At 36.6% G+C, this 22,849-nt stretch overlaps 1 protein-coding gene and 1 non-coding gene across 20 annotated transcripts in view; both read right to left on the bottom strand.

Annotated features, from left to right (window-relative positions):
• Positions 1 to 22,849, bottom strand: part of CYRIB (CYFIP related Rac1 interactor B) — a 173,520-nt gene that overhangs the window by 4,312 nt on the left and 146,359 nt on the right. For all 19 annotated transcript variants that reach the window (XM_037728541.1, XM_017499332.2, XM_037728555.1 and 16 more), the window contains 8 exons: positions 22,023 to 22,144; positions 16,227 to 16,332; positions 10,603 to 10,739; positions 9,270 to 9,347; positions 7,112 to 7,228; positions 6,103 to 6,182; positions 4,485 to 4,611; positions 2,393 to 2,463 (listed from right to left, as the gene is read on the bottom strand). In XM_037728541.1, coding sequence (XP_037584469.1) covers positions 2,393 to 2,463; positions 4,485 to 4,611; positions 6,103 to 6,182; positions 7,112 to 7,228; positions 9,270 to 9,347; positions 10,603 to 10,739; positions 16,227 to 16,332; positions 22,023 to 22,144 — 838 coding nt within the window. The remainder of the gene's footprint in view (positions 1 to 2,392; positions 2,464 to 4,484; positions 4,612 to 6,102; positions 6,183 to 7,111; positions 7,229 to 9,269; positions 9,348 to 10,602; positions 10,740 to 16,226; positions 16,333 to 22,022; positions 22,145 to 22,849) is intronic.
• Positions 20,780 to 20,907, bottom strand: LOC119467388. The gene has a single exon (XR_005195923.1). It is a non-coding gene; the product is annotated as a small nucleolar RNA SNORA25 (small nucleolar RNA).

Here is a 22,849-nt window from a genome sequence, read left to right as displayed (position 1 = left end):
AAAGGCCAATATCTAATATATGTGAAAACAAAACATGAAGATATATGGCATTATTTTCCTTTGTGCACAAAAACAAAAGTTTTTTTCCAAATGCATGATTTTTCTACCAAAGAAAACCAATTTTTACCATTACTCTTAAATTTAATAAAGAAGACAATTATCTACTACTGGGCCTGAACTCCCAGGTCTAGCTCTTTCTTTCTTTCCCTCTTATGATTAAATGTATTTGGTTCCATTTTTCCACCTGTAAAATGGACATATGGCTTGATGCTTTCTCTTAGTAGTACAGAAAATTCTATATGAATAATTACTACAGAAAACCATTCAAAACAAACATATAAATACATGCAATTATTCTCTCATTTAAAATCTTTTGGTCATTAATTCTCCAAAAGGTAAGTTTTATTCTGTGGAGGTGTGTAACACTTGTGTCGTACTTTTGGGGTTACAAAATGCTTTCTTAACCTTTGCTCTCAGTAAAACATATTAAAGGCTAGATGGCTTTACTTTAAGCACTGTTTTTCAAAGTATCAGCATTACCGACATCAGCTAGGGTGTTTGTTTAAAAGGAAAGTGCCTGAGCCCCAAACCAGACTAGTATCCATTATCTATTATATTAGGAAAGAAAATGTTCCTAACTGACAGGTGACTCTGCCTCCATGGCACTTTCCTTCCTTCCCCTCTCCCTTGAACACAGATTACTGTGTGGGACCATCTTTCACTCGCCATCACTGCCCTCTTCTGCTTTCATTCTAAGGAAAAGGAAACAGAACTATGCTTAAAGGAAAAAGCAGATTCTGTGTTAGGCATACTCCCTTTAAGCTGAAGAAAGAATCCTAAAACCTCCTAGAGCTCAATTACCTCTAAGTTTTTAAAAAAGATTTCCTGCTGCTTGCTGGCTTCAAACAGCCTGACCAATCAGAAAGACAGAGGCTTGGGAGAAAAATCAGGCTAAGACACAGGGAGTATTCAGAAAGAAACCAAGGAAGAAAGACTCGATATCATTAAATATTGGTAAAACCACTGAAGTGTGCATTGTAAAAACCCCAAGAATACAGAACTCTAAAAAATAGGCTTGTGGTTAAAATAGTTTGACATTGTAAGAATTTTTAATTATGTTCCTTAATCTTGCTGATGGATCATAGATCTCCTTTACTCAGGAAGTAACTGCTTATACAACACTTTTCATAATCTTTTAAAACCTATTTTTAAAATTTTCTAAGTCATTTGACAGTTCCACTTAGCTGAAATGATACAGCCTACATTTTATGAAGTAAATGTCATTGAATATTTCTGTGTTCATATAATTTTTGTGTTTAAACCCAAAATAATCAAGTAATGGGACATCATCTTTTATGTCATATGAATACTACCAATTAAATCTCTGTTGTCAAAAAATCTCTGTAGTCATGTAGTTATAAAGAACTGAGATTTTCACTTAAAAATGTTCTAGTAGCTGGGCACAGTGGCACTTTGGGAGGCCAAGGTGGGTGGATCACTTGAGGTCAGGAGTTTGAGACCAGCCTGGCCAACACGGTGAAACGCCATCTTTACTAAAAATACAAAATACAGGCACACGCCTGTAATCCAAGCTACTTGGGAGGCTGAGGCAGGAGAATCACTTGAACCTGGGAGACGGAGGTTACAATAAGTGAAGATCGTGCCACTTTACTCTAGCCTGGGTGACAGAGCGAGAGTCACCCAGGCTATTTATTATCTGTCTCTAAATAAATAAAGTTCTAGCATTCAAAGAAGCTTTAGCAACTAAATTAAGTAAAACTAAGCTAAGAAAAGACATTAAGTAATGGCTGTTTAATTTTTATTATAAGAAATACATAAAAATAATAGAACACAAGTCTGAACACAAATGTAATTATATTAAGAGGAAAGAACCAGTTACAAGACACTTTGTATGGTATCATTTTGTAAAAAGATGACTACTACATAGAGCTACTATTAGCTACATGTGTAAAGAAAAAACTTGAAGGCTATCTGCTGATAGCGGTTTATCTCAAAATCGTGAAATTACATTATTTCTTTTTACTTGTATTTTATGTTTTCTGAATTGCATTTATAATTAGCATATATTACTTTTATTAAAAAAACAAGCAATCCTTGTGTTTCAAGAGAAGCAACAAGTAAAAGCCAAAATCTTCAACCAGAAAATGAAGCTGGTATTGTCATGTATACACACACATTCCTCATTGTAAGATACAGTAACCCGTATTTGGAAGCAAGATTACCAGTAAGCAAAATAAGATCTTCTTATTTCTAGCTTGAACATTTATTTTTATGTCCTAATCATACTTAATGCATTTTCTTTACATAAACATAAACCAAACATTTTCCTTACAGATTTTTTCTATACATGTGTACACATACATATACACACCTGAGAGCATTTAGAAGACCTTCTACACTATTAGGAGGTTGGTCCTTAAGAACTTTGATACAACCTTTCATCTAAGGAAGAAAATAGAAAAGGTCAAACAGCCATTTTTTTCATATAACATTCCTTTTCAAAATAGTAAAATAAACCAAGACCATAACTATAGAGCCCAAGAGATTACATACTGTGTGAAATTAATTATTCTTAGAACAGAAAAAAACCAACCTAAGTGTTATTATTCTCACTTAGTGAAACAAACTTTTTCAGAACAAAATCAGCCAAACTAAAAGCACCACACATGCAATGAAAAACAAAGGGTTTGCTAAGGGAAGACTTCCTGCAAAAGGTGCTGAGTGGCAAGTTAAAGGACAGAATGAATATGCTAGTAAGGAAAAGAGGAGCTTTCAGGCAGAAAAACCCCATGGCATAGTATCACACAGAGGACAGAGAGGAATTTTTCAGGGCTGGAACTGGAGGTACAGAGAAGCTGAAAGCCAGGAGGAGTCATATGGAGCTGTTATGCCTGGCAGCAGGGGACTCTGATAGGTTATTTAAAAGGTAACGACCTGATGACGACGGTGTTTAAGATGTATTAGCCTGGTTACTGTGAAAAAGCATGGTATAGCAGAAGCACAGGCTTTAGAAGCCAGAGAGATGTGGGTTCTACCATTCTCTAGCAATTTTTTCTTTGAGAAGGAGTCTCGCTCTGTTGTCCGGCTGGAGTGCAATGGCATGATCTTGGTTCACTGCAACCTCTGTCTCCTGGATTCAAGCGATTCTCTCACCTCAGCCTCCCAAGTAGCTGGGACTACAGACGTGTGCCACTACGCCCAGCTAATTTTTGTAGCTTTTTTTCGTAGACATGAGGTTTCACCATGTTGGACAGACTGGTCTTGAATTCCTGACCTCAGGTGATCCGCCCACCTCGGCTTCCCAAAATGCTGGGATTACAGGCGTGAGCCACTGCGCCCAGCCTACTAGCAATTCTATTACTGAATTTGCTAAACGTTAGTTGCCCTGTCAGTAAAGGGGAGATGACACTTAACATCCTAAGAGTATTTTCAGAGTCACAAGAGAGAACAAATGTAAATTCCTGGGACATGGCAACCATACAGTATATATAAACTAATTTCTCTTTACATAGGAAGTGTGGCTAGTAATCAGTAATCAAGATCCGAAATGCTAAGATATGAAAGGGAAACAGGAAGACAATTCTCATCAAACATTAATGAACTAGACATGAAAGGATGGGGAAAGAAACTACAAAGTAGATAAATCAGAAAACTATTTCTAATACAAACTTTTACAGAGAGAGGAAAAGCAGAGACCCAACTATAGTCATAAATTATTATGACTGGGTAGGGGAGGGAAAATACATTAAGTTTTCATCTTTTTCCACTGGAGCACCATTACTGGCTGTCTTTTTAATTTTAAGATAGGGTCTGTCTCCATCACCCAGACTGAATGCAGCGGTGTGATCTGCATTCAGTGGCTCATTGCAGGCTCGAACTCCTGAGCTCAAGGGATCCTTCCACTTCAGCCTCTCAACATAGCTTTAACTACCAGCGTGTGCTACCACACCTGCCTAATTTTTTCTCTTTTTTTTTTTTGCAGAAATGGGGCTCTCACTATGCTGCCCAGGCTGGTCTTGTACTCCTGGGCTCAAGTGATCCTCCACGTCAGCCTGCCAAAGTGCTTGGGCTACAGGCACGAGCCAGCATGCCCGGCAGCACTACTGACTTTTTATATGCATTTTGAAATAAACATTTTTATTTGAAATGGCCTTTGGACAAAGGAATTAAAGGCCATGATTCAAACTTACATCTAATTATGTATTTATATTGCCAAATATGTAGTAGGAGCCTTCCAGAAGGTACTTAAGAGATAATACAGTCACATCCTTCAATCATTCCACTCCACCTAAACACAGGCCACAGAAAATACAGCACGAGGACAGAGGAGACGAAAGCCCACCACTTGACAAACTATAAATCTGAGTTTTATGACAGTTCAGCTTGCTGGCTCTTATAAAAGCCTATGGTTTCCATGGAGAAACTTGTTTAAAATTATTTATATGAAACAATAAATAACTTACATCAATTTTGGAAGTTTTAGCAAATGCTCCCACTGGATGTACGTGGTCATAGAGTATTATGACGCCCACCATTACCCTCAAGCAGAATGACACTGTCTCTTCATTTGTAAATCTGCTTCTGTATTCCCTGAAGGGTAGATAAGATATGCATGGAAGAAGTGCATTACAAAATTCTTTAAAAAACAAACCAAAAAAAAAACCTCTTCTAAAATATTTTATTCAAATTTCTGTCAATTAGTTTAATGCAGTAAGTTCACAAGTAGCTACACTGATACCTTCAAATCTTATGTCTGTTTTCCTTTCCACATCAACCCCCTGAAAGAGATACAAAATTCTTTAATGAGCTACGAAATTCTTTAATGAGCTGATGCAACTTTCAGCTGATGCTGACTTGCCTCTTTGATCTCTAAAAAGGGGTACTAATGTTATACCCCTTACTCCACAGTGAGATCCCTAGTGAGACAAGAAGGTGGTGAGTGGAACAGTCATCACCCATGTATTCTGGTTTCTGTAATATTTGCACCAACATTAGTGTGTTACTCCGCTGCCTGACTAATAGCAACGATTTTAGAGAAATCGAAGTAGTCCCTAAGTAAAAGGTTGGGAATGGGTGCTATGTAAAGGCTGTTACTACTTTTGAGGAAAAAAAAATCACTAGCTTAATAGAGCAAGCAGGTTTGCTATCTAGGGGCTTAATCTAAACACATTTTTAGTATTACTGGATTTCAATTTTACTAAAACTCAATCATATTCTTCTCTCATTTGAGAAAAAGAAAATTAAACTTTTATCTACATATAGAAGGCAGTATATCATAGGAGAAAGAGTACAGAACCAGGATACAGACATCCAAGCATATGGATGGTGTCCCTTCATTTGCCAGGACCTCACTCCCTGAAACTGGCGGTGGGGGAAGGAAGAGGATTATAAGGATAGTTGCCTTCCTATTCCCTAAGGTTTTCCAATGAGATGATGTACAGTATAGTGCTTTGGATCATTGTTTATGCGGTCCTTCATTGACCAAAACGTCATTATGCAGCACATGACTGCATTTATTATTCTAGAATCCAGGGGGGAATCTTTCTGCCTGCTAACAGGAAAAACCCAGCCAGGACACACTGTATCATACATCATAAATGCTTTAGAGAGGAGAGACAAAAAGAAGAGAATTCAGGTTTGTGTTGAAAAAAAAGAGTGATGACTAATAATTGAGAGAAAAAAGAGATAAACAGAAGAATAATTCCAGCCCTTTGGCAAAAGAGATTATTCTCTAAATATGGAAAAAGAATGTTTATGGTAAGTATAACCAAGGAACTTTAAAGCTCTTCTCCTACATCCCAGCCACAGAAAAGCCACTACAGTTCTGTCTGAGAGGAGAACTCAGAGTTTAAGTCAGTCTGACTGGTCTGAGGTACCTGAAGACCAACTCTATTTTATACTTAACCAGAAGTTACATTAAGTGGCCAAATTATTTTAAGCTGGTTCATACATTAATATTCAATATTTGGAATATACTTACTTTCTACCTTCCAGATAAAACATGTTCATATATAAACATGTTTTGAAATACCAGTGATCTCAACAGCACTGTTAAAGTGAAAAAGATCAGCTGATACTCACGGTGTTTCCAGCATGACTCTGCATACACTAGCCATGGTGCTTAAACAATCTGTGGTATTTTCTATTGGTAAATTTTTATTCTGTCGAAGTATATGAAGAACAAAAAAAGTAAAAGTAACAAACAGTTATTACTTAAGCATAATTCAAAAACAGTTATTACTTAGCATAATACGAAAACTTAGCAGCTTTAAAACCTGGTTCCTACTCTTAATTTCCTAAATAATGTACTAGACTCTAAGCAACTGTTCCAAGCTCTGGAGATACAGCTATGAGCAAGACAGCGAGGACAGTACTCTTCTGAAAGGCTCTTGCATTCTAGCTGTGTAAGAACAACTCCAGAGGGTCAAAGGTGTAGAGTTTTATAGGCTATGCAATAGTTGGATTTTATCCTAAGAGTACTAAGAAGTCACTGGGAACATTTTATGCGGAGGAGGGAGGGAAAATGGTTTATGTTTTAAGATTACTTGGCTGCTCTATGGAGAAAGGAATACATTGGGGCAAGAGTGGAAGAAATAAGAATGATCAGGGCATGAATGCAGTAATCCAGAAGAGAAGTCTGATGTGGCTGGTGGCAAAAAAATAGTAAGTTTTCAGATTCATGATATATTAGTATTTTGGAGGGAAAGCCAACAAGACTGTTTGATGGAATACATGTATGGAGTGAGGTACAGAAGGAATTTAGACGACATAACTTGTAGGTGTTCGCCTGCACTGGTACTATTGAGAGAGAAAAAAACAAAAGAAAGGGCAGGGTTGCAAAAGGCAACCCAGAGTTTGGTTTGGCCGTGCTATCAGCTATCACTGAGAAGTTGACCATCCCTCCAGAGACACTGCAAATAGGTGGACAGGTGTGCACACATGGGCCTCGGAAAAAAGTCAGGACTCAACACATACATGTGGGAGTCTGTTGGCTTCAAGATGGTATTTAACGTCTTGGGCTTGCTGAGATCACGTCTGCAGTCGGGGGATGGGTAACAACACAAAGAACACCTGCCTAGGCAATGCTTACCTCTGATACAAATTTTGTTGTGGCATCACTCAAGGTTTTCAGCATTGGAGTTGCCTCTGCATAAAACAAAGACATTCGATTTGCCAATTCATTATTTACTTCGTTTTCTCCTTCTGCCTGTAGGGAAGGTAAAAGCACCTGATGTTAGTTCACAAATTATTACATATAATAACAATTATAAAAGAACTCAGACAGGGTGCCTGCCTCAATTACATTTTTGACCCTCATGTATTCATAATACTGAAATATTCTTTTTTTTTAAAAAAAAAAAAGACTACAAATGATCTGAAGCACTTTTTTTTTTAAAAAAAAGATTAACCTTTTCAAAAATATTTTAAATGATATTAAGGAATTAAATAAAACCTTGATGAAATGTCTACTATATACAAGAGATTCTAAATGTTATGGAGGACAGAAAAATGATTATAAACGTGTACCCTGTCCTCGATTATGAACAGTAAGTACTCATATAACATCCACAGTAAGATTCTAACAGGTGATGACAGAAACAGGGAGTTGGAGGAACATTAAGTTGGACTAGATGAAACTAAGGAGGACTCACAGAAGAAGAGTTAGGCTTTTGCAGGGGATACTGGGCAGGTAAACAAGGTATTCCAATCTGGCAGGGGAAAGAGCATGTTTTCAAATGACTCCCTAGAGAGTAATTCAGCATATTCAGTAATTGAGCATAATAAGGGGCAGCAATCAGTGCAAGATACAGGTTGGGGTCAGACTGCAGAGTGCTTTAAATGCTAGCTTAAGTTCATATTTTTCTTCTATGTAGAATGGGGAGCCATTTAGAGTGTTTGATAAAAGGAATGACAACTAAGTCGATTTCCTCAAGAAAATTAACCGATGATAGTGGGGTGGACTGTACCAAAATGGAGAAAGACGGTAGGTCAGAAAATGAGTTATGCTGTGTAGAATGACAGCCAGAAAAAGTGAGAATTAGGCTCTCTATTGGAATAGCAGGAGGGGGAGATGAAAAGGAGGATAGAGAGAGAAGACATTTCAGAGATATTTCAGTTGAAAACAAGGGGCGTTTACCTGTAACTATTGAGGGTAAAAGCGAGAACTAAGATGACTAATGTCTTTGGCCTTAAGTGATGGGAAGGATGGCTATAATATAGGATTGGCTGTTTTGCTTTTATCTTATTTTACATGATGGGTATGAAAATGACAGATGTTAAGGTCAGTCTCACACCAGGAACTGGTCTATGCAAAATCAAATTGATGTAAATAACAGATGTTTCGTAAAGAGGAATCTTTTCCTCCAACTCAGTGTCTTAGCGCAAGCACTTCCTAAAATATTTTTTCAAGGTAAAAGAAAATAAATGATTGTCTTTGATATATGTATTTTTAAATTTCTTATGGCACTTATCACTTCTTACAGAGTTACAGTATTTCTCTATTAAACTATCTACTTGAAACAAGGGTTGATGTTTGAAAAATTTCAGACCAATTATCACCATGAAGGTTCTCAGAATACACAGAGAACAATTTAATATTTTCTTCCTCGCTGGTTTTACTTAAGGTATTTAGTTCCTTGGAGGTAGAAAAGTAACAAACAGCTTAAGAGGAGGATGGTAAGAAGTTAACAGACCTAAAGAAGCCAGAAGAGATGCTATACTAGCCAAGGAGCAGACACAAGCCATTTTCTCAAACAGCCACATCAGACACAGGTGTGCTAATAGACCATAACCTCACTATCCCCTCTTGTCAGCATTAACCATTAATTTCTTGGAGGAAAACTGACTTGGGTTCAAGATTTCTCTCCAAGAAATTAACCCACATCAATTTCTCTACAAGACTCTTCCATTCTAAGAATATGGAGACAAAAAAACTCCTAACCACGAATTCACAAAATTTCGGTACAGTTAAAGGGAGTACATTGAGAAATTTTATAAGTATTAATGTTATACAGAAAAGCAATTTTGTTGAAGTAGTTGTAGGAATTTAAGAGACTATGAAGAAAAACAGGTAAACACCATATGGTTTGTTACAGTTTGCTCTTTCCTCCTACGGCTGTGGCTGCCCATAATTACTAACTTTATTACTAGCTTTAACACTACCTGAACGAACAAATTAAAGAATAAAATGAACAGACTGAGTGTTAAGTTATTCTTATCATTGCCCCTAATTCAAAGCATTAACTTACCGGTACATTGTTAATCCTCATACGACTTAATGTTCTTCTGTAGTAGCTGAAATCATTCTGTATGGCAGGATTTGTCATCTGAAGAAGACATTTGTGAAGAAAAATGTGTTACGTGCTAAATGCTAATGTAAAAAATTAAGTGAAAAATCTTTAGTTTTAACTAGTAAAAAACATTCCCTAATTTATACTGTCATTTTAACAACTAGAACTGGTATAATCCAAGATGGCTTATAACTGTATTCAGTCCTTACTGAACATATAAAACAAAATACTGTTTTTCAGTCACAGGCAGTATATCTTCCCTTTTCAGTAATTTCAGGTAATGTACCAAAAGATTGTTTATAAAATAAACAAAACCAAAAAGGACTACTTAGGCACTTGTTTTTAGTTATTACAATAAAAGTATGTAGATATGGTCAATGGAGCAATCCTCAAACTAGAATTTTACATACAAATCTGACTGTGATACAATCATAAAATGTTGAAGTTTGAATCCAGCTCTTCCATTTTCTAGACAGGGTACCAGGGACCCTGAAGAATAAAAGGATCTGCCCAGTATCCCATGACTGGGGTTATGTGGCAGAGTGTAAACTGGAACTCAGGTCTCTTGGAATGAGACCTAGTGCTTATTCCTTTACATTCACTCTTTTTAACAACAAAGTATTTATAGTTCCAAACACTATTAACAATGACAGAGATAAAAAGAAACAGAAAGAAGAAAGAGAGAAAGGAGGAAGGGGAAAAGAAGAAATTTTAGCAACATTTTCATATACAAGAATGTTGAAAATGGGGGGCGGGTGAGCAGAAAAGAAACAATATTAGAAAAGAAGCTCAACATTTCCTTTCAGAGATAATTTTTAAACAAAGTTAAATGAAGACTGCTAAAGCGGGTGGATCACCTGAGATCAGGAGTTCAAGATCAGTCTGGACAACATGGCGAAACCCCGTCTCTAATAAAACAAAATGTCAGCTGGGCGTGGTGGCGCATGCCTGTAATCCCAGCTACTCGGAGGCTGAGGTGGGAGAATCGCGTGAACCCAGGAGGCAGAGGCTGCAGTAACCTGAGACCATGCCACTGCACTCCAGCCTGGGTGACAGAGCAAGACTCCATCTCCAAAAAAAAATAAAAAGATTGAGACTGAATACTCAATAATTTGGTCTTTGCCATATATCAAAAGACCAGTCATAATTTCTAAATCCAGTTTCCCATTTTTATTAAGGTCTAGTAGTCATTATTTAAATACATTTTAACAAGGTTTCCCGGCTCTTCCTCCTAGTACTCACTAAAAGATTTATGCTTTTCGTAACAATCAGGGCCAATAGATAATTCTACCTTGAGTTCATCAAACCGGAGTGTGAAATGAAGAATTTCTGCAAACTGTTTAGCAAGAGCCTGCTCTCGCTCTAGATGCTGGGTGGGAGAATACGGGGTACTTGTTAAGGCTCCCAGAAGACCTCTTAATGCTGCTTCTAAAGAAAAAAATTGATAAGAACATTAAGTTGTTTGTATCTGTGTGATATTTATTAAAAAGTGAACAATTCATAAATATTAATTCCCAGAAAAGTTCTCTTTAGAAAACAGATGATCTAAATATAATCAAAACCAATTAAGAAGTTTAAATGTTGCCACTGCTAATGTACAGCATACATTTTGAATACTGTTTAACAGAATAAAAACCTTAAAGGGACTAATTCAAGGGTTTACAATTCTGTAAATCCAGATTGAAAATAGTGCAGAAGTAAATTTGAATTAAACACCAAGATCAAAGGGCAAATTTTGTATTGCTTTAATCATTTCACACAGTGTGGAATTTGGTTTTATGAAATGGTAATTATTACCTACAACTGAGTAACTTCTTCGGTGGCACTGTGTCCACACTGTATATGCCTATGAATCAATTACCAATTTCTCATACTTTGAATATGTCATTTATTCATAAACACAAACTCTTTTCCTTCAGCTACTAAAGAGAACAAAATACGTATTTCAATAAGTTTCTTGTCTTAGAACTTGGTATTTCAAGACTACAATATAAATATTCTAATTCATTACATGGGCAAAATGGTCCCTTTGAAATAAGTGCTACTTATGGAATGCCAGACTAATAAATACTGTGTTTGATAACGGAAATACTAATATGTCATTTCAGAAAGCCACAGAAATCAAACTAATTCAGTTACAGATCACAGAAATGGAAAATAATGCTAGATTCTGGTTAGAGAAAATAAGAGCTTACAGAGTTAAATTATGATCTGATGTTAATAAATGTCAGATTAATAAACAAATATTAATGATTAATTTAAAATTTTATGTCAGGTCATCAGCCCATAATTTAAATGATTTTCACTATCAATTATGACACGGTCACTGCAGATGGATCAAATGAGTTTCAAAGAGTTTACAGCCCAAAGTTATAGCTAGTAAATGCCAGGTATTTCTGATTCCAAAGCCCTATTCTTTCCACCACAATAAACTGTCTCTGAAATAAAGCAACATTGTACGTAGCCTTCAGTAACCTTATAAAACATTAACCTCCTGATTACTACCAATAATATCATTACTTCTGTAACCTCATAAAACATTACTGATTAAAAACAACAGTAGGTACTTCTTATGTGTCTGTTATATACCAGGTACTGAACCAGATACTGCACCAACATCATTTCTCATCCATACAATTATTTCAAATGACAGCTATTGTCCTTTTTTTTTTTTCCCAGTAAGTCAGAAAACGTATTGACTGGCTACCCTGTGCCACGCACTAGGAAATGGATGTAGACAGACATGCTCCCTGTGCCTATATGGAACCTTATTATATAGAGAAAAGACAGACAAATGACTACAGTTGTGATATGTGCTGAAAAGAAATACACAGTACAGTGTAAAGGCATGACAATAAGACCTCACCTAATGGAAGACCCAGGAAAAGATTTCCCTGAATAAAAGACTCCTGGACTGAGACTGAAGTATATAGCAAGGATGAACACGAGCTTGCAGACAGAAAGGCAGGGAGCCAGACCCTGAACTGACAAGAGCATGACATACTTGAGGAACTGCAAGACCACCAATGTAGATGGAATATAGTGGGCAAGGAGGAGGGTAACCAGAACTAAGATAATATACACATAATTTGTGTACCACATTAAGTAGTCTGGCCTTGGCATCCTAACCTCCCTGGAGAAATAATTTAAGCAGAGGAGTGGCGTTATCAGACAGCATTTTAAAACACTACTTCATTTGCAGTGTGGAGCATGGATTGTAAGGGTATGGATGGTGTATCGAGGTATAACAGTGGATATGAAGAAGATCAATTAAAAGTCAAACATTTTGGGTTTTTAAAAAATGATTTACTTCTCCCAAGATTCATTCCATCTGTTGGTGTTAAGTGGAAAACAAAGTAAGAGAGACACAGAACAGAAAAAAAAATTGTTTACAAAATATTATTATAGTCTGTTAAAGAAAAAAACAAAACTGCATTTGCCTAGACTTTATCAAGTCTCAGGGTTAATTTCAGCATCCAAGTTCTCTACCACTTTTGGGATTAGAGTCAGGCCACCTGGCTAAGTTGGGATGGTCAGTGACCGGCAGTTGCAGAACTTTTGTTTATGAATGGCTGAGACGCTCAATGGTAGATCTATGATGAAAGGGAAATTCAAGATGATCAATCTGCTAATCTGCCTTTGAAGCAGCTAGATCAGCCTCACCCTGCAGGCCTGTGCTGGCACAGGTCAGTCCTACTGCCTACAACGCTCTGTCAAGAGAGAAACTGGAGACAAAGAAGCCCACAGAAAGTGTCCCACAGGTCTCTGGATGAGTTGGAAAGAAAGAGAGGACAAAGACAAGATGGCCTAGGGATTGGACTCGGATGAAGCTCCTAAAACAAAACCATGTGATTATGATTTTTAAAAAAGCACATGACCAGGAGAAAATTAATGGTCTATTAAGCCCCAAAATCTGGAAGAACTAAAGGAAGCTGACAGATGAATGTGGGAGCCAAAATCATACAAGAAGGTTGCAAGGAAAAGACAGCTAGATGGAATGATTAAGATCACAAATCAGTCCACAAGCTAGGACAGGGAAGAGTAAGTAGACGACTAGGAAGAGGCTGTCCCTGGAGAGAGTTTCTCTTTAGAGACAACGGCCATTTATTCTTACCAACTGCTATCTATCTACTCTCAGATCCTCAGAGGAGAACCCAAGGACATGGACTGTAGAGGATTTACGACAACCGAGAGTTATGGCCACAAGTAAGATGGGCATTTGGTGACTTCAAAATACACTTTGATAAATTTAGACCAGCAAAAAGAAGGTAACATGTTGGAGGGACTTACTCATTATGACCCTTGGAGGAAGTCCCTAATGTAAGCCCCTAAAGCATGAGGAAGACTGAGGAGAGACAAAGCAGTTTGCCTACTGCCTGAGCATACAACCTTCTTTTTCAGCTGCCTCAACAGGAGGGGCTCGACGGCCTCAGACCAAAACAAGCAACTACAGCAAGTTTCCCAGGGCAGTACAGTTAAACCCTGTCAGCAAAACTGAGTATCTCCAAATTTGGTAGGTAATCCTTCCCCTGTCCCATTATAAATATGCAAACTGGCAAGGGATCAGGGTCCGTCTTCTGAAGTGTAACCCATGGTTTATCTGTAGTGCTCAGACCAAGAATCTCTCTCCTTAGAACTACAAGATTCTGAAGGACCATGTGCATCTTCATAGTTGCATAGTGCTCCATGGTGCTGCATGTGCTGGGACAGCACCCATGATGGGACATATACCACAAGGCCAATTAATTTCCATGGTAAAAATATAACATTTAAGTCCAACTAGTGTGGCCTATTTTAAAATTATTCTGTTTATTGGGATATGCTAAAAGACCAAGGTGAGCTTGAACAGCACCTGAGCACCATCGAAAGCAATTTAACTATAAATGGAGCCAGAAACCTGCATAAGAAAAGCTGTCTGTAGTAGACAAGACAACCAAGATGAAAAAGCCAGGCTGACTGGGTTATAAAGCACAAAGCTATAGACTATACGGACACTTGACTGAAAGACAAACACTGAAAAAGAACTAATTCTAAAATTGGGAAAATAAATTAAATTCTTACTTCCAGTAAGAAAAAGATAATTTACACAGTCATTTCTACCCAAACTATTGTCTGTCTTAACATGACACTTAATAGGCTGTACTGCAGCTAAAGGAAAAACAGCAATTGTCTTACTTTCTTTTTTAGAACATAAGTATTTTTTTTTTGAGGCGGAGTCTCGCTCTGTTGCCCAGGCTGGAGTGCAGTGGCACGATCTCGGCTCACTGCAACCTCTGTCTCCCAGGTTCAGTGATTCTCCTGCCTCAGCTTCCCAAGTAGCTGGGACTATGGGAATGTGTCACCACACCTGGCTAAGAACATAAGCATTTTCAAAAAATGGAACTTACAAACACAATTGGCCAGGTAGCAAATATAAATGGAGTAAGATATTTAAAAATATGAAGCAATAAAACTTATTACGAACTAGGAAGCACAGGTCCTAACTAATGGAGACAGAAATGGTTTGCCATATGGTTCTGGCTAACATGCACATCAATTATTACTGTTGGAAGCTTAAAAGAAAAAAAAAAAAAACCATACAGTGACCAAGTGTGAAATCTGGAAACTAATTAGAAATTTTTACAATTATGTGGGCCAGACAATTACATCTCAAGTCTAAATTCAGCCTTTGGGTCCCCAGTATGACTTCAATCTTATAGTATATACCCCCTGGTTTCTGGCTTAGGTATTTAAAAAACAATCACAGTATAATTTTCTTATGATTAATTTGTAACATGTTTATACATTTCAAAAATTCAAACTATATGGAAGTATGTGCTAAGAAGTTAACTACATTCAAATCATCCTAATTTCTGACACATACCTATACTATTCCTCCCCTGTGCCTATATGTATACAAAACAAAGTGCTTCACATTTACATCTTTAAAATCACACAAGGAGATAACTGGCTAAATCTTACCTGCTCTGCCTCCTCCTCCTACAAAAAAGAGAGTTACAATTTTGCTCACTCATATTGCAGACACAATTTTGACTTCGAATAATTTTTCCCAAGCAAGGGAAAAAGCACACTGTTTTAAATTCTTTTTGCTTTAATAACTCCCTAGACAATGTTGAGTATATCATTAGCTTTCTATTTCTTTCTTTCTCAAGACAGAGTCTCGTTCTGTTGCCCAGGCTGGAGTACAGTGGTATGACTACAGCTCACTGCAGCCTCGACCTCCTGGGCTCAGGTGATCCTCCCACCTCAGCCTCCAGAGTAGATGGGACCACAAGCATGTACCACCACACTCAGCTAATTTTATTTTGTTTTTTTAAGAGATGGGGTTTTGCCATGTTGCCCAGGCTGGTCTTGAACTCCTGCGCTCAGGCAATCTCCCAACCTCAGCCTGCAAGTGTTGGGATTACAGGCATGTGCAAGTACGCCCAGCCTATTTGTCATCTTCTACAGTTTGAGATACATGCGTTCAGCATCACCAGCAAAAATTTCAAGAAAGTCTCCTTGATTTCTTTGCATGACAAAGGGTCCTACTATGAGAAATCTCTTGGTAGAATCTCTCTCCATCTCTATATTAAGTCCTTTTCCCAAATATGGAAAACCAATCCTCAAGTCCTTGGTCATTTCAACTTTTGTGTTCTTAAAAATCCTTGCTGATTATGCCCAGATTCATGTATGTAAAACCACAGAAGATAAGGAAAATAATTTGTGGACAAAATGGTCTAAATGAATTAAAAGGCCAGGACTGAAGGAAATGATAAGATTACACTGTAATCTTCTAGTCTAACAAGCTTGCTTTACTTAGAAAACAGATTCTAAGCCAAATTCAGCATTATGAACATAAATTACTCTAAACTTCTGGAACTAATAAACATCTTTTTCACTAGGGAAGTAATAATTACAAAACTTTCAACTTACCTAACCTCTGAGAAAATTCGTAAAATTTCTTTAATTTGCCTACTAGTGGAACAACTGCACCCCATGCCTTCTCTTGCAACTTCTCATCTGCTGGATGCTGGATTGCCTTCAAAATCCAAAGAATAAAAATAGTTAGATTTTTAAAAAATCAAAAAGGTTCATTTTTACATTAAAATGAAGGTTTTAGCAAATGCAGGAAACCCTGGTATAATCTATGAAATACAGAATATTGAACCAGAGGTGTTGACTTTTTTTTTTTTTTTTTGGAGATGGAGTCTCACTCTGTCACCCCGGCTGGAGTTAAGTGGCATGATCTCACCTCATTGCAACCTCCACCTCCCAAGTTCAAGCAACTCTCCTGCCTCAGCTTCCCAAGTAGCTGGGACTATAGGTGTACACCACCATGCCCAGCTAATTTTTTTTATTTTTAGCAGAGATGCGGTTTACCATGTCGGCCAGGCTGGTCTAGAACTCCTGACCTCAGGTGTTACAACCACCTCAGCCTCCCAAAGTGTTGGGATTACAGGCCTGAGCCACCGTGCCCAGATGAGCATTGAATATTCTATATTGAGTGCTAAGGGTGAGTCTTCTCAACTCCACAGACACTCCATAGAGGAGAGCTAAGAGCGGGTCTTCTTGATTCCATAGATACTTCAATCTATTACAATACATTCTTATTTATCCTTGCAATAGATAGGAACATAATGAAAATCTTAAAAATGGTCCAATACATTTGTTAAATACATTATGCCTTGGTGCCTAGCAGATCCATAAAAAGAAAATATTTCATATTGTTTCCTATATCACAGACAGAGTCTCTTAGTATTTCTTTGACAAAGAATTGTTTTAGTAAAAGAAAAAAAAAAAAGAAACCTCAAAAAGTAAGGCAATAACTGAAGATGCCAACTCTAGGAACAAGCTAAGAAACTTCTAATAATTCAAATTCCAGGGTCCAAACTTGCATTAAGAAAACTACCTACCACTTAAGAACCTAAATCAAGCTGAAACTGTGATTTAAGTAAACTGTCGGTCGGGAGTGGTGGCTCATGCCTGTAATCCTAACACTTTGGGAGGCCAAGGTGGACAGATCACGAGGTCAGAAATTCAAGACCAGCCTGAACAACATGGTGAAACTCAGTCTCTACTAAAAATACAAAAATCAGCTAGGCCTGGTGGTGTGCACCTGTAATCCCAGCTACTCAGGAGGCTGAGGCAGGAGAATCGCTTGAACCTGGGAGGTGGAGGTTGCAGTGAGCCGATATCATGCCATTGCACTCCAGCCTGGGTGACAGAGCGAGACTCCATCTCAGAAAAAAAGAATTGTCACAGCCACTTATTCTCTATAACTAAAATCCTCTTCTACATGCCAACTTTTCTCAGGCTTTCCTGAAGAAAAAAATGAAAACCTAGTTTCAAATCTGAAAGGGGAGAGAAAACATAATCTTAATATATATGACTTCTTCTACACCCAGTCTTTCAAATCATTAAGTAATCTTTTCTGAATGTAGAGGTTTATTTCCAAAAATAGTATTTTCTTAGCTATATCTTTGCCTATATATGCTTTTCTTACTGCTTTACAGAAGTTAACACATTTTTCAACAACCTGATTTACTTTCTCTAACAACTTGAAATAAACTAAGCACACCATCTGAAATTCAGAACTAAAGCATGGCGACATGTCTTGATATTCCCAAGGCACTAGCACTCTGACTCCAGCCACACAAAAACAAAACACAGGAAAGCAAAATAAAATTGAACCCAGACAGATCTAAAGGATGTGTTGAACAAATTAGCTGCAAACTGAATTCACGGGCTATATATTGGTTCAGCAATTTACTTTATAAACCTGGCACTATTTTCAAACTGATGTTTTATTCAATATTTTTAAATGATGCTTAAATCCAATAGAAGCCTTCTTTCTCTGAAGAATAAATGTGTTGCAAGAGGCTTTTCTTAGGGATGAAACAAATCTGGGTTAACCTAAACAAAACTGCCTAAAAGTTCCAATGCCATGACTCTACAGAAATCAATGGCTAATAGTCAGTAGGGCTATTTACACTGGCGTATTGTGAAGTTGAATGTTACATAAATATGAATTATTAACCTTGAGTTTTACAAACTAGTAATCAATGCTAGGGGGGGAAGCCAGTAAGCTTTAGGTAAATACCTTTTTAGTGTGAGGGTAGAAAAAGTCAACTTTAATCAAGCTTTTAAAATACCAATAACACTAATTTGTGACCACTATGAATCCCTTCAGCCACATCAGGGGAAAAGTAGTTGGCTATTTAGAAGTATGCACACCATTCTTAGACCAGTTAGCCTTACAAATAAAAATATCTTGAGCCAACCCGCTCCGTCCACTCTCATAGGCTACAGAGAAAAATCATAATTGACGTCAATATAAGTTCATGGTTTCTAATCGAACCATATGTGTTGTCTGCGGTTATTTTTCCTGTCCCTGTTCAAACTACCCTAAAATCCTTATCATTCCACAAAACTGGAACATCAGGTGTGAGCCAACATCCACATACCACCACAATGCACTGCATTTCTGTTTTTACCATGTTTTTTGGTAGACTAGGCTACTAGCTCCCAGGGTAAATTTGAGTGCGAATGAAATGCAGAAAAGAAATTGCGTAATTCTTCTAAATTCTGGATTTGTTGGCTTTAATTTAAATGCTGGTTTCTCTGGACCAGTTTTTCTCCTATCTTCTCTATGAAATTCAAAAGGCCTGGTTATGAAGTTCTTGAGATCTAAATTTCTTTCTACTAAAAAAAAATCTTAAACCATACATTTTGACTTTATATAGAGGCTCAACTAAAAGAACACATGTCTAAAAAATGTCTAAACTAAAAACAATAACAACAATAAAAAAGCAAATTCATGAATGTTAAAATGTTATTTTCTTCTCTTAAAGAAGTCTATCCAATGTTTCTCGCAAGGATCTAAAAATGCTTTTCTAAATATCAATTCATTCTCACAACATAAAAATGCTCTAGTAAATGTCACCCATTTTCATAACTGGGCAGAGCTAACTATTTCCCTGGCCCTGCCTTGCCTAGATTTAGAAATGAAGACACTGGCTGCTCTCTTATAATAAACATTTTATGGTTCTTCCTCGTACTTCTAAGTTCTTGTCCTCTCACAACGATTTCACTTCTGTTAGATAAGGTTTGGGGTCAATACCCATTATAGCCCAACGTGCAAAAGGGCACTTAGTAAATGTCAATGGTGAGGTTATTACGGAGCAAGTATAACTCATTTTCAAAAATGTTAAAATTGGCTGGGCCCAGTGGCTTATGCCCATAATCCTAGCACTTTGGGAGGTTGAGACAGAAGGATCACTTGAGGCCTGGAGGTCAAGACCAGCCTGGGCAACACAGCAAGACTTCATCTCTATTTTTAAAAAAATTTATCAAAAAATGTTAAAACAGTTATAGATATATTACATTAATGGAAAGTACTTATTTCCCTCTAGGTGATCAATCCTAGACAATAAGCATTGTTTATTTAATAGCTTCTATCGTATATCAAAGTTTATTCTATTTTACAATGTTTAATAAAATATTAAACTAAAATATATTAATATATAATTAAACATCATTAGTATAGTAATAATAGAAAACTCTCAGTTTATGTTAGCTTTGTATCAGACACAGTGCTATGCTGTTTACATGGATTGTCTAATTTTATCTTCATAATAACTCTGAATTCCTTCCACATTTTTGCCTCTACGAATAAGGCAGCCATACAGGTTTTTACATTGACATTTCCTCTTAAATTAGTTGTTTGAAATGTTTTATAGAATAAAAGTACCTGCTTCAGGAGCACAAACAATTTTATAGTTTTTTTTTTTAATATACTGCCAAGCTGACGTCCAAAAAGATTACCATTTTACAATACTTCTTGCACTGACTGAGATTATCGTTTTTACATAAAACAACCAAAACTTCTTCACAGTGATGTGCACTTATTAGAAAAGCTGACCATTTTTTCTATTGTCTGTGCTTTTTCATAGGTAGAATAGTTGGCTGCTCTAACTCTTATAAACACTATTAGCAATAATAAGTCTTAATACTGACCTATGACTGTTATAACACATTACTTCTTTGAATATTTGGTACACATTCAACTTTTATTTCTACCTTTCTTTCTTAATTTGTGTCTCTACTCTTCAGAAATCTTTCCTCTTTGTATCATTAAACCCGCATCAACTTCTCAACAAAAATTTCTTCAACTCTTGTTACATATTTGTTCCCCATCTACTGTAGATTTCAATGAAATTTTTCAGTTTTCTAGCTTACTTATTTTATATTTTAATGCCTATTTCTCTTTTATTACTTCCCTTACTATCATTTAACAATGGTACCTTTATATGTTGTTTCAAGCCTGGTAAGATGAATCACTTACCATTGCTTTTTATTTTTCCCTTATATTTTGGTGTTCTTCAGTGTTACTTTTCTATATAAACATTGTCTTTTCCTTTAAACTTTATTTACTTTCTGACATCACCAATCATGGACTATTTATGAGTGAACTATGCATAGCTACGTCTTTTATTTTCTCAGGAAAACAGCACTACTAAGTGACTATGGCATCCTATACAAAACTTCAATCTTAGCTCATAGCTTTATGAGCCCCTGGTTTCACAGCCCCAGGAAGTCTCTTTTGATATATCCTATATATAAACTTTTCTACCTCTATACTCTATTCTAGAAAATTACAAATGACTCTTAATATGCAACCAAATCTATAAACAGACTTTAAAAGAAACACTATAGCCTTCCCACACACAGACGCAGAATAATTCTCCCAATGGAAAGTACTACAATTAAAAAAAAAAAAATCCAGGCTAGGCACCTGTATCAAAGTAAAACACATAAAATAAAATATAATAAAATAAAAACCATGGAATCATTTAACCGTCTCTTCCCTTACACTAAACATTCAGTCAATCACCATCACATGTTTTGAATCATCATCTTCTGGTGTCTGCACTTGATTCTGCCTTCACTAGTACTCCAAATGTCAGAAGAGAAATTGAGGTGGATATGGAATGTATGTCCCAACGAGTGACTTTGATGACCTCTGCATAATGTGCAAAGCAGAGGATGGGAAGAATCAAGAAACACAGCATGAGCAATGGCTTCAAGAAATGCAGTAATGAGAAGGGGAGAGATGAAGGCCCAGGGGACAGGGAGTTCCTCTGGGTAGTACTGGACACCTGAGGATGTGCTGTGGGGAAGAAGTCAGTAAAAGAAAAAAGAAGATTTAATAAAGAGAAGAAATAATTAAGAGGGATGAAGAACATAGGTAAAGAAGTTAGTCTTGGAAAGAAACAAGGACATAGCTTCTTCTGAAAAATAGAAGAAACAAAAAATGAGATGAATGAAAACCCGAAAAAGCTCAGAATTTTGGGAGAGAAAAGTTGAGGGGGACCACATTACATATTTTCTTTGTGGTGTAAAGTCATGGGGAAGATGTCCTGGCTACAAGGATGATTTCAACTTTCTCCTACAAAGCACGACATAAATACTGCAAATTACAGGGGTAACAGCAGCCCAAAAAGTAAATAAAATTTTCTTAATATATAAAAACTACCTATTAATGGAACACAGCTTTTCCTTTTACGCTCAATGCACTGCAATCACTTCTGAAACAATGCCAAGTGATCATCCTCCAAATATAATACTTGATATAAAATACGGAATTCTTAAGTATAGAAAACAATAGAGATTACAAAGAGGCGAGACAGTAAGTTTCAGTTAACTAGAAAACACATAAATGTGCTTTACCTCTCGTATTTCGTGGCCAGCTCCTCTGTATGACTGCAAGTCCTCCAAGATGCCTTCTGCATCTTTTAATACTACATTCACCTGATTATAAATTTCCTTCTCAGACTCTGTAGGCTGGGCATCTAAATAGCAGGAAAGCACAAGAAAATTTACAGTGACATGATTTTTTTAAAATACATATGTAACTGTAAGCAATTAACAACCCCAATTTCCAAAGATGAGTTAATTCTATTCAATGTTAACTTTGCACTTTTTAAGAAAAGACTAATACTTTTTCCATAGTTCTACATTTAAATGACTAGCTTCAAGTTTATAAATATAACAGAAAACAAGGCAACACCAAATGTTACTGACTTAGTTTAAGTTCCAATTTAGGACCTGGTGTATTAAACCAATCTGAGAATTACAATAAAAAATTTTAATTGTGATAGTCTTAACAATGACTTTTTCTGCAATTATCACTATCACTGTAAATGCATCAAATGATCGATTTTAATGCAAAAGGAAAGCCTACTGAAGCATGTTGCTTATCTACAGTTTAAAACAAACTATTTTTATTTTTCTATGAAGTTCATTTTACTTTTAATGACTAGGTTTTGATATAAAAAAAGTAAAAACTTTAAAAGAATCGTTTTTAAGCGCTCCCCCTTTTCTAGGATCACTCTGAAGTGTCTCAACATATATGATAGTGTAGGTTAAAGAAGGGAGGATATATACATCTAAAAACAAACTCAAGAGAATATCACTGAACTATTCTGCTGATGACTACAAGGTCAAGGTTCCTATGCAGAGGAGTTCAAATTATAAAACTGCTCCACAATTACTCA

This window comes from Cebus imitator, unplaced genomic scaffold (assembly GCF_001604975.1).
Source record: "Cebus imitator isolate Cc_AM_T3 unplaced genomic scaffold, Cebus_imitator-1.0 Scaffold13, whole genome shotgun sequence".
Classification (NCBI taxonomy): Eukaryota; Metazoa; Chordata; class Mammalia; order Primates; family Cebidae; genus Cebus; species Cebus imitator.
Note: the sequence above shows the minus strand (reverse complement) of the source record. Positions and strands in the feature narration are given on the sequence as shown.